Genomic DNA, 12778 nt, shown 5'->3' with positions numbered 1-12778 from the left:
GCTGACTTTACCCCCACAGCTGCCAGTTTGACCTTGACTCGACACCCCTCCCCTCCCTTGAGGGCAAGGGGATGAGGGAGTAGAGGGGCCATGGCCTGTGGTGCTGGCCAAGCCTGCATGCTCACCCTCTCCTCGGCCAGCCTCTTCATCTCCTCCTGCAGCTTGCTCAGGATGTGCAGGTTTGGCTTGTTCTTCTTGGCATACTGCTGCAGCTCAATCACACTCTTATCCGAGGTCTCCTGGGGGAGCACAGTGCCTCACTCTCAGGAATGCCCGGGACAGACCTCATCGACACAGTGTGGCCAGCAGCCAGAGCTGCATGACCCTAGACCGGCTGCCCCACCCTCAACCCACACCCGGCAGGCTGACAAAGCCACAGAGAACGTAGACCAGTCCACAGCTGCCCAGCTCACTTTCTGACATGCCACCCCCACTTCTGCCTCACCCTCAGCAGGAAGAAGCTATGGCGTCTTCCCTTCATAAGGCAAGGGCACCCAGGCAACCAACTGCCTCCACTCCTGCCATCGGTGCTGAGCACTCGCACTGCCCAGACCCTCAGAACGGAATGACCAGAGCACAGCCTCAGTCAGCAGAATGGCATGCTGCCAGATGGGACATACCCTGGCACTGGGGCCCAGCTGGGAGCCCATTAGCCCTAGACACAGGGCTCTCTACATATCTGCGTGCCCTATGACCTTCAGTGCAGGACCAAGCTGTCCTGAGGCCCTTCCTGGGTGAAGAGACCATCTCTGAGGACACCTGCAGTGCCTTGCACCTGTCCTCCAAAAGATGCAAGCTAGCGCTGTGCCTAGACCAGACCCTCACCCTCCAACCTTGGGAGGGTTTCCACTCATGAGCCAAAGCAGGCTTTCTCTCTCTCAATCTTAGTCCAAGATGCTGCACAAAAGGCAGGCATATAAAGGCGGAGGTCAGCCTCATCTGCACTGCATCTGAGTTATATCAGCAACTCACCTTGAGGTTCCTCAAAGCACCCTATGAGCCCAGTGTCACCTCCTTCACCCCATCTTGTCAAGTCCCAAACGAGCGCCTCTTCAGGGATGCCACAATGACCACCCCTCCCCTTACTGGGGTGCCAATAACCCAAACTACTTCTGGAAACATCAGGGGAAAAATTAAAAACCATAAACACCTCCCAGTATTTCCTTCCACCTCACAGAGCACACAAACCTAAGGGTATTGATTTAAATCTCAGCAACTCAGCAAAACAGCAGAAACTAACCAGATCACATACAAGGTAAACTAGTATTCATAGCCAGGAAAAGCTGCCCTGCATCTCTTACTCTCCCTCAAGCTCCTAGGGGTCCTCAAATTAATCCAAGGGCTTCGAGCCCCGTGGGGCTAAGGGCAGGGGACAACAGGGCTCAGCTCAGAATCTTCCTCTCCACTTGGGCTGCCAGCACCACCAGCTGTACCTCCTGCTGGGCAGGCCCTTCCCACACAGCCAGTGCCAGGCCCAGGCTTCTCAGGGAGGGAGACACAGCATGAATGACCTCCCATCCCCCAAGGTCACAGACGTGGCCAGCAGAGGGCCCAAGAGGCAGCACTGAACAAGAGCAGAGCTGCCCAACTTTGTCCCGTGACAGCAGGACCCCAAACACGTGCTCCATGGTGGGGGAAGAGGATGAGAAGCATGGAGGCTGCCCTAGGCCCAGGGGGACCCAGTTACCTGTTTGACCATCTTGCTGCTTTCGCGGCCATACATGCGAAGTAAAGACCCCCAGTTCTTGACATGTGGGTGCAGCAGCTGAAGGATTTTCTGAGAGGCTAACTGTTTTCCAACTCTCTTATTCTTACCTGTGAGGAAGACGAAATGTGGAGAGGGAGTCCCTAACATCCAGCCAACACGGCCAGCTCTCTGAAACAGGAGCACACCTGCCATGCCCCCACCCAGCTGAGGGCATGTTCTACAAGACGGGGTAGAGACATGTTCTAGCCCTGCACTGGGGACCAGGTCTCACAAAGCTGAGGCCAGGACCTACCCCACCCCACTTTACAGAAGAGCCCCCTCAGAGACTCAGGAAATCAGCACAGGCCCAAGGTATAGCTGACAAGGCCTCCCTCCCACCACACCCCACACTTCCAGAGACAAAGACAAGCAACAACGAGTGTCGGCAGGCACAGGGGAGGACAGACTCCGCCAGAAAGCCCAGAGGAGTTTCCAGGGGGTGCATGCACTTTGGGGGGGTTTCTATGCAGAGGGAAGGCAGGGCCAAGGAGCAGAGTGGGTCTGGAGAACAGTGAGTGCCAGGAGACACCTATGGCTAGGCAGAGCAAGGCGGGCCACACTTCCCAGAAGCCGGGCAGGGGGGTGGGTGGCAATGGCCCAGAGTCCCTCCTCCGCCCGCCTGCCTGCTCCAGAAGGTGGCTCCGTGAGGACTGGTGTCTGCTGGATCACGGGGACACCTGGGTGTGCAAGTGGTTCTGTGATTTTCCCAGGGACAACTGGTATGTTACCTTCCAATTTACACAGCACCGGTTTTGTGTTTATAATAGTCATACAAGGTTTTCTTTTAAAATATTTAAAAGTTTTAAAAAGTGGTTACTCCAAGAACCAAATTCGGTAAAGAGCACAGGTGGTGCACACAGACACCGGAACACAGGGACACAGAGTATGGCAGGCCAGGGGCTCTGCTGCCATTCCAGGACACCCCTCCTCCTGCCACAGGGACCACGGGTTGGATGGGGCACTGGTGGCAGGAGGGGAACACACGGTCTAACCCAAACGATCAGCCCAATCCCAGGAACCAGGAGGACAGGGATGGTGTGGGCAGGACTCCCACAGTTCCGCCTGCGGGTGACTGCCTTTCCGAGGTCGAGAGGAGATGCCAGTGGACACACTGCAGGCAGTCAGCACCCAAGGCAGGAGCTCGGGAAAGATGCCAGAGCAGTGGCCAGAGACCAAGCCACAGAGGCTCAGCTCAGGGCTGCCAGAGAGGCCACAAAGCAGGGAGCCACCGCCCCAGCGGTCAGGAGAAATTGTGACGGGGTGGCCAGAAGCAGGGGAGGCAGTCCTTACACCAGCCGCGCACTGTGTGTTTGCCGCACGCCATGACATATTCGCTCTTCTGGTTTTTACCAGGAACCACTTCAAACTTGATGGATGTGTCACCCATTCCATGGTTTCTTTAAGAAAAAACAGAGACAACAGGTGACATCCGCTGAGAAGGGAGGAAACAGCAACTTCAGGAAAGCCCTTTAAAGGCTCTCTGAAGACAGTGCCAACTCTTTCCCCAAACCGCTTGTCAGCTGAGAAGGAGGGCAGTCTTTGCGTACACCCCATCACGGGCTCTGACTGACCGCCAGGCACGAGGGGTTTCTGTGCAAGCACGGAACACTTGCAACAGCCCCACCTTTAACAGCACCTCTTAAGCCAGGATAAATGGCTAGTAAAGACACTGGGCACCAAAAGAGAAGCCCCCATGACCGCTCTCAGGAGGGGAAGCACCCGCCCTACCTTTTAAGGCACTCGTGGAGGATCTGATAGGGAGACAACAGTCCGGCCTTGCTGGTCAGCTCGTAGACCCGTGAGTCCTCGATACTGATGTGGTTAAAATACTACAAAACAAAGCGGCCACTCCTAAGTGCTGGACCGAGCCTGCTGGACGCGCGGAGCTGCTCCCCATGCTGTCTGCTTGCCCCAGAAGTTTCCTGTCCTCTTTACTGCCTCAAGGAGCATGTCACACCCCCACCTCACTGTCCAGCTGCCCCTCTGAGATGGGATGAGCAGTGCTGTGCTAAGTTGGAGAGAACATATTGCAACAGGGTGGTAGAGCCTCGTGCTGCCTGGGAGCCTTCGCTGAATCTAAGTCTGAACAGACAATTAGTCAGAAATCTAAAGACAGACAACCTTAGGAGAAAAATTTGAAGACCATCGTGAGACTATAGAAGAAAGAAGGTAAGTCAAGACAAAAGCAATGTACTCTAAAAAGGGCAAGCCTCCTGAAGGCTGCAAAGGGCCTGGCCTCGCTCCCATTTCAAACACAAAGTCATCCGTCCTGGCTCTGAAACCAATCACTATGAGAACCAGAGAACAGAACGACTAAGAAGGGTTGAGACACCACTTAACCCATTTTTTAGGGGAAAAAAGGCAAGTTCTGCACAACAGAGGCAGGCAGCAGCCAGGAAGTGGCTCTGACTCCAACCAGGCTTGGGCCTCTGCTGAGCCACCCCCAGTGAAGGGAGGCCATGGCCTACCCATTCAGCACAGCCCACCTCCATAACAAGGTACCACAAAAAGGGTGGCTTATTTTCTCACATTTCTGGAGGCCAAAAGTCCAAAAGCAAGGAGTCAGCAGGCCACATTCCCTTTGAAACCTCTCAGGAAGATCATTCCTTGGCTTTCCCAGGTTCTGACAGCCCCAAGCTTTCCTTGGCTTGTGGCAGCGTCACTCCCATCTCCACATGGCCCCCTCTCCATCTCCCTGCCTCTTCTTTAAGAACATAACACTGCTGCTGTGGGGATGGAGGCAGGGGTTCCTCTCCCTCCACCAGCGGACTCACTTTTACTGAGTCAAGAAAAGCAAGGTACTATTTCTGAAGAGGATTCCTGATTCTGGTGAGCTGAAAATCTCCCTGCTCTCATTTGGCTATTGTCTTCCAACAGGTCCTCACAGGATACCTCCACTTACAAGTGCCCATATCAGCGTGGATCAGTTTCCAAGGAAAGTTATTCACCAAGATGTCAAGCCCTGGACCCATCCTCAATGGCTGGCCAAGTAGCCAAACCATCAGCGGAGGCTGGCTCTCTCATTCAGCCTATGAGGACCAGTCTGTAACCGGCAGCCAGCACCTGGGCTATGGACCAGGCTGAGTAGGTGGAAAACAACCTGTGTGCCCAGGATCCTCCCTGCAAGAGCCGAGGCGCACACACACAGCTGGAGAACACATACTCAGAAGCCCAAAGACATCCAACAGCCGCAGGCAAAGGCCGGCACCACAGTTACCTGCACCAAGGACCACAGCCACATGTGGGTCATGGTTAACCTATGAGGGGCATATAGGAACTACAGCACAAAGGGCCGAAGTGACCCACTGACAACAATATGCAAGAAGCCTGGAGAATCAGTGCCCAACAGACATTGAAGGACCATGAGGGAGCACCACAGACAGCCCAGCACCCATAAATTCAACAATTTAGAGAAAATGGACCAATTCCTTAAAAAATGCAAACTGCCCTTTTCACGAAGCTGATACAACTTTCCCGCAGAGAAAACTACACATGCAGATGGCTTCATTGGTGACAACTGCCAAACATTTAAGAGAGAAAAAAAAAACACCACCAATTCTAGAGAATCTTTCAAAAAACCTTAAGAGGAGGAACAACTGCCAATTCATTTTATGATGTTAGTAGTACTCTGTTATTAACACCAAAGAGAAAACTACAAACTAATATCCCTCATGAATATAGGTATAAAAATCCTAAACAGAGTATTAGCAATTCGCAACCAGTAACACATAAAAACAAATCTATCAACCAAATTCACTCTATCAACAAATTAAAGAGGAAAAGGCCTATCAACAGATACAGGAAGGGCATTTGACAAACTGCCAACACCCTTTCATGATAAAAACACTCAACAAACCAAGAATAGAAGAACCCTTCCTCAACCTGATAGAGGGCACCAACAAAAAACGGACAGCTAACATCACACTTAGTGGTCAGAGGCTGGATCCTTCCCGCCTAAGATCAGGAACAAGACTAGGATGTCCACTCTCCCCACTGCTACTCAACATGTAATGGAGCTTCTAGCCAAACAGCAAGCCAAGAAAAAGAAATAAAAGGCATCTAGATTGGAAGGAAGAAATCCAACCACCTTTAATCTCAGTCAGCCTAGTCTGTACACAGGAATTCCAAAGAAATCTACAGAAAAACTATTAGAACAAGTAACACAGTTTGCAAAGCTGCAAGACACACAGTCAACATACAGACAGTAAATTCCATCTCTCTACACTAGCAATCCACAGTCAGGACTGAAACTAAAGTGCTACTCACAACAGCTCCAAAACATGTGTGAAATACTTATGTCTAAATCTAAGAAAACGAGTGCAGGATCTGCACACTGGAGATGACCAAGCTACAATAAAAGACATGAACGAAGACCTCAATAAATGGGGAGACACACTAGGACAACCCCAGTCCTAACTACCGTTAGGAAGTACATTCTCCCCAAATTCATCTACAGATGTAACACAATTCCAATCAGAATCTCAACAGAACTTTCCATACTGACATACTGTTTCTTTATGGAAGGGCAAAGGAGCATGGTATGGAAGTACTTTCGAAAAAGAACAAAGTTGGAGGGTTCACACTATCTGAGTTCAAGAATTCATGTCATTTGGGTGCCTGGGTGGTGCAGTCGGTTAAGCATCCGACTCTTGGTCTCAGCTCAGGTCGGGATCTCAGGGTTATGAGATCGAGTCCTGCGTTGGGCTCCGCACTCAGTGGTGGAATCTGCTTGGGATTCTCTCACTCTCCCTCTGCCCCTGCCCCCGCCACAATCGTGCTCTCTCTCTCAAATAAATAAATCTTAAAAAAAGAAAAAAAAAAAAAGGAATTCATGTCATCAAGAAGGTGTGGCACTGGTGAAGGGACAGGCACACAGACCAAGGAGACAGAACCAAATGTAGAGACAGACCCACACATACATGCTGCTCCCCACAGATGTGCAAAGGTATCCAGTTGAACACACACCTACCGTACAGCCCAGCAAGGCCATCTTGGGTGCTTATTTATCTACGCTCACATGGAAACCTGGACAGCCTCATAGCAACCAAGTGCTAATCACCCAAAACTGGCAATGTGCTCAACACCCCTCAATCAAGAAGGAAGAACACACCCAGCACTGCCCTGTAGTGGGCACGCTCAGCAGCAAAAATGACCCAACCATTGACACAGGCACCAACAGAGACGAATCCTACCTGCATCACTGAGTTGGAGCCTGGTTTTCGGGGTACCTACCCTGTGACTCCACTGATAAGACATTCGGGAACTGGCTAACCTAGGGAGACAGCTCAGTGCCTAGCAGGGTGAAAAGAGAGAATTCTGATGACAAAAGGGCAGTTCAAGAGAACTGGGAGGGGGAGATTTGAAAATGTTTTTGATTGTGCTGTGGGTTACATGACAAAACTATATGCATGGTTCAAAACACAAAAGTGTACCAAAAAGTGCATTTAACTCTGTATAAATTAAAAAGTAAATTGGGGGACGGGTGCCTGGATGGCTCAGTTGGTTAAGCAACTGCCTTCGGCTCAGGTCATGATCCTGGAGTCCCTGGATTGAGTCCCGCATCGGGCTCCCTGCTCGGCGGGGAGTCTGCTTCTCCCTCTGACCCTCCCCCCTCTCATGTGCTCTCTCTCATTCTCTCTCTCTCAAATAAATAAATAAAATCTTTAAAAAAAAAAAAAGTAAATTGGGGGGAAAAAAACCCAAAAAGGCAAAAACAACGGGTCACTAATACCTAAATTCTAGAACAACCATGAACCAACCAGAACCCACAGGTATCTTTTTTTTTTTAAAGATTTTGTTTATTTATTTGACAGAGCGAGATACACAGTGGGAGAGAGAACACAAGCAGCTGGAGTGGGAGAGGGAGAAGCAGGCTTCCCGCAGAGCGGGGAGCCCGATGCGGGGCTCGATCCCGGGACACTGGGATCATGACCCGAGCCGAAGGCAGATGCTTAACAACTGAGCCACCCGGGCGCCACCATCCCACAGGTATCTAAGAAGCAATAAGATATTGAGAAGAAATCACCCCAGGTCTTGTGAATGGGCATGGTGCCAGTTCTGGTCATCCGTTTTTGCCTTTTTAATCAACATCAAACACACCCTGCCCCAAGCCTCTACTTCCACGGCAGCTCTCAAACCCTGGATTTCTATATCCACGCCACCATTGCATGTGGACTTTGTGCCCCTGTACCACAAGGACAGCATGGCACAGCGAGAGCTCCCAAAGAACCAGGGCCCACTCAGCCCACCTTGGCATCCTGCTGTCCGTCCCCCGGGAGTCCACACAAGAAGGGAATGCCCCCACAGCCTGAGCTCTGGCACCACACCTCCAGAGAGGCACCATGGCAAAGACGGGCCACCACCTATCGAGCTACTCACAAGGATGTGACAGAAACACTGTCACAATTTTTTAGGAGCAAGACAGCAAAATCAGTCAGGATTGAGCTGCTCTAACACATCCAACCTGACAGAGAAGCTACTCTCTTCTCTGACAAATTTTAAAACAAGGGAAAAATACATGGGGCACCTGGGTGGCTCAGTCGTTACGCGTCTGCCTTCGGCTCAGGTCATGGTCCCAGAGTCCTGGGATCGAGCCCTGCATCGGGCTCCCTGCTGAGCGTGAAGCCTGCTTCTCCCTCTCCCACTCCCCCTGCTGTGTTCCCTCTCTCACTGTGTCTCTGTCAAATAAATAAATAAAATCTGTAAAAATAAATTAATAAATAAATAAAACAAGGGAAAAATACAATGTGTATGTGTGCACACACCTATACAATTAAATTCTAAGTGTGAAAAACCCTCTCCAGAGAATGAGGATATTTTTGGCCATCGGACACATATTTGGTCCTTGTATCCAGTTCCTGGCATGGAGCTCCTAAAACCCTTAGAATTTCCTGAGCAATAGGTGTATCTTTTGTTATTCAAACGAGCCCCTCTGGACCTCACCTGAGTTTATGCTAATGAGGAGACTGGAGGGGGGGAGGGGCTGGAGTTGGTGGGGACCCTAGACAGTTTCATGATGGGAGCTTCATGATGGGGCTGGTCACCAGAAAGAGCAAACACAATTAAGGACCTGTTCATCTGGCTGTCCATCTGTATCCTTTATAATAAACCAGTAAACATAAGGTGTTTCCCTGAGTTCTTGAGAGTAGATTCTAAGAAAGTTCTAATTCAAGCAAATTAATGAAACTGAGGGAAGTCATGGGAACCCCTAATTCTGTCCTTGGCTGGGCAATGTGGGTGGCCTGGGCACCCCATTTGTGGCTGGAGTGGGAGTGTGGGCAGTCTTTTGGGATTGAAGCAACTCCATGCAGACAGTGTGAGAACTGAGCAGAGTTGTAGACACCTCGCTGACGTCAGAGAATTGGAGCAGTGACATGGAAAAGCCCCTTGTGTGTACAAGGGAACTTTTACCTGGGATTTCCAAGCTGCCCATGTGGCATCCTCCACCTGAGGAAACCTCCTCTTTCTCAGCCTACTTTCTGATGTCATTTCTAGAAAGATCCCTCACTTTCCAGACGAGCCCCAGAATACATGGCCAGAACCTGAATCTTACTACTATTCAGCACAACCTGAGGCACAAATCCCTGAAACCCACAGCACCTGTCCTGGCAGATGCCTCAGGCAAATGCAAATGCCTCACTAGAGGCGCTGATGGGAAAGGCTCCAAGGAAAAGGCTGCAGCCACAATGACCTTGCAGACTGAGGGCAGGAGGAAAGGTGGAGGACGAAACAACAGAGCACAAAGACTGCCAGCTGGTCATCATTAAACCATGCACCTCCAACAGAGAAGAGGTAACCATTGGCCTCTGATCACCAAGTGTACCCTGATAACAAAGTGTGAGGCAGTGACAAGGCTGATGGTAAAGTCTAGAGAGAGCTTGCAGCCCTCCAGGTGCACATCCCACTGCACGGCCACATATGAGGAGGCCGCAATGCAGGTGGTAGGACTGCGAACGGCAGCTGGGACAGAGCAGGGAACTGGAGCGACAGGCCACTGTGCAACACACATAACCTGCCAACGCTGGAGGAGCCATGGAACACACCCTAGGTCCCTGTGCTGGCCAGAATGAAACTGGGTGGTCCCTGCTTAGGGAACTACAATGGTGCTAAACATGAGTGAACTAAAGCCAGAGCAAACACAGAGACTTTCAGATTTAAAAACTGTAATGAGCTGCTTATTCATTCAACCACCAACCAAGGAAGATGCTGGTATCTTAGAGGCCACAACACTAAAGAGAGACTGTCTTGGATGTTATCTTGAAACCAGGCATTCCTAACGCTTGTTCTACTAACCCTGGAGAATTTTCCATTATCTCAACATGTCAAAATATTTTCAAGTCAACTGTAATTTACTGAGTTACTTTAAACTTTACCATAATAATAGCCACAGGCAAGGGGTGTGTGTGTCCTGCAAGATACCCCATTTCCCCCCCTCCCACCGGTGGCCAACAGCAGAGCCTGCTCAGATAAGCTGCTGTGACAAAGCAAAGTTCCCATCCTCCAAAAAGGCTGCTGGAGCCACACATCCCCTGCCTGCAGAATAGTCTAGGAAAGTCACTGTTATGGGTTGAAATATGGCCCCCAAAAATTCATATGTTGAAATCCTAATTCCCAGTATGCCATTATGTGACCTTTTTTGCAGACAGGGTCCTTACAGAGGTAATCAAGTGAAAATGAAGTCATTAGGGTGGGCCCTAAACCCAACACGACTACTGTCATTATAAAGAGGAAATTTGGAAATAAACACACAGACAGGGAGAAAGCCTGTTATCAGTTATCTTCAACAGCTATCTCCAAATGAAGGGAAGAGGGCTGAAAGAGATCCTTCCCTCCCAGCTCCCAGAGGGAACCAACCCTGCTGACACTTTGATTTTAGAGGTCTAGACTCCAGAATTGTGAGGCAAAAAATTTCTGTTGTTTAAATCACCCAGGCTGTGGTATGTTGTTATGTCAGTCCTAGCAAACTAACAAAGTCACTAAATAGACAGCAACAAAAACAGCAAGAACAACAAATCTTGGGAAGGGGAGGTAATCTGACATCCAGAGTTGCCACATTACTTGAAGTGTCCAGGTTTCGTCAAAAGAAATTATGAGATACGAAATGAAACAAATGTATATGCCCTACAAGATGGGAGAAAGCAATCAATACAAACCATCCCTGAGGAAACTGGACTTACTAAAGACTTTAAATCAGCTATAATAAATATGCTCAAAAAACTAAAAAAAAAACAAACACCATGTCTAAAGAATTAAAAGAAAGCACAAGAACAATATCTCACCAAACAGAATTTCAATAAAGACATAGAAATTATAAAAAAATTCACTAGAGGGGTGCAAAAGCCGATTCGGTCAGAAGAAAGATCAGCAAACTTAAGACAGGCAAATCAAAGGGGTGCCTGGGTGGCTCAATCGGTTGAGCTTCTGACTCTTGATCTCAGGGTCCTGAGTTCAAGCCCTGCACTGGTTGGGTTAATATCCAGTCTGAGGAACATTTAAAAAAAAAAAGAGGAAAAAGACTAGTGACTATGAGGTCTGTGTGTCTATGAGACCTGTGGGATAGTGTGGGAGTATACCAGCTTACATATAATGAGAGTCCCAGAAAGACAGGAGAAATAAAAGGGCAAAAAAAAATATGTGAGGAAATAAAGGCTGAAACTTCCCAAGGATGAAAAACATTACATATTCAAGAAGTTCAACAAATTCCAAAATAATAAGCTAAAGAAATCTATACCTAGACATACCTGTGAAAGACCAAAGAGAAAACCTTGAAAACAGTAAGAGAAACAACTCATCAATAATGTGACTCAGTAAGATGAACAGCTGGCTTCTCATTCCTTGTAGAGGCCAGAAGGCAGTAGGATGACATATTCCCACTATGAAGAAAAAGAACGTCAACCAAGAATTCTATAACCAGCAAAACCATGCTTCAAAAAAGGAAATCAGGGGCGCCTGGGTGGCTCAGTTGGTTAAGCGACCCTGCATTGGGCTCCCTGCTCCACGGGGAGCCTGCTTCTCCCTCTCCCACTCCCCCTGCTTGTGTTCCCTCTCTCGCTATGTCTCTCTCTGTCAAATAAATAAAAATCTTTAAAAAAAAAACAAAAAAGGGAATCATTAAGACATTCTCAGATCAACAAAACCTGAGAATCCACTGCTAGCAGAACTGCCCTCCCAGAAATACTAAAAGCCTTCCAGCTGAAATAAAAGAAACACTACAGACTGTTAACAAACTGAGGGCACTACAGAAGGTAAAGATAACTACAGTAAATAAAAGACAATATAAACACATACTATTTCTCTTTATTTCTACCTGAATTAAAAGACAACTACATAAAGCAATAATTATAAATCCATGTTTATGGACACACAACATACAGAAATGTCATTTGTGACAGTGAAAGCATAAAAGTGGGGGTAAATAGAACTATATAGGAGCAAAGTTTTGTATATGATTGAAGTAAGCTGGCAATAGTCCAAGCTAGACTGTTTTTAGTTTAGATGTGACTGAAATTCCCTAGGACAACCACTGAGAAAATTACTAAAGTATCTAAGACAAAGACGGTAATGGAGGAACTGAGGAATAGAAAGACATAAAACAGAAAGCAAACAGTGCCGTGGCATACATCAATTCTACCTTATCAGTAATTACATTTCAATGGACTAAGTACCCCACCCCCCCAACCAGCTGAAAAACAAAACAAAACAAGTCAATAAACTGAAATTAAAACGGGTGCCTGGCTGGCTCAGTCAGTGGAGCATACGACTCTTGATCTCAGGATTGTGAGTTCGAGCCCCACGTTGGGTGCAGAGATTATGTAAAAATGAAATCTTTAGGGGCGCCTGGGTGGCTCAGTTAAGCATCCCACTCTTCGTTTTGTCTCAGGTCATGGTCTCATGGGTGCTGGGATTGAGCAGGGCAGCTCCACGCTCAGTGAGAAGTCTGCATGGGGATTCTCTCCCTCTGCCCCTCCCCCCACTCTCATTCACACTCTCTCAAATAAATTAATTCTTTTTTTTTTTTTTTTTTTTTTTTTT

General features: G+C 48.5%; 1 protein-coding gene across 2 annotated transcripts in view; it reads right to left on the bottom strand.

Annotated features, from left to right (window-relative positions):
- DGCR8 (DGCR8 microprocessor complex subunit) overlaps nt 1-12778 on the bottom strand; it is a 30196-nt gene that overhangs the window by 2826 nt on the left and 14592 nt on the right. For both annotated transcript variants that reach the window (XM_021690833.2, XM_044921285.1), the window contains 4 exons: nt 3476-3576; nt 3038-3144; nt 1688-1815; nt 126-239 (listed from right to left, as the gene is read on the bottom strand). In XM_021690833.2, coding sequence (XP_021546508.1) covers nt 126-239; nt 1688-1815; nt 3038-3144; nt 3476-3576 — 450 coding nt within the window. The remainder of the gene's footprint in view (nt 1-125; nt 240-1687; nt 1816-3037; nt 3145-3475; nt 3577-12778) is intronic.

This window comes from Neomonachus schauinslandi, chromosome 14 (assembly GCF_002201575.2).
Source record: "Neomonachus schauinslandi chromosome 14, ASM220157v2, whole genome shotgun sequence".
NCBI classification, from domain to species: domain Eukaryota; kingdom Metazoa; phylum Chordata; class Mammalia; order Carnivora; family Phocidae; genus Neomonachus; species Neomonachus schauinslandi.
Note: the sequence above shows the minus strand (reverse complement) of the source record. Positions and strands in the feature narration are given on the sequence as shown.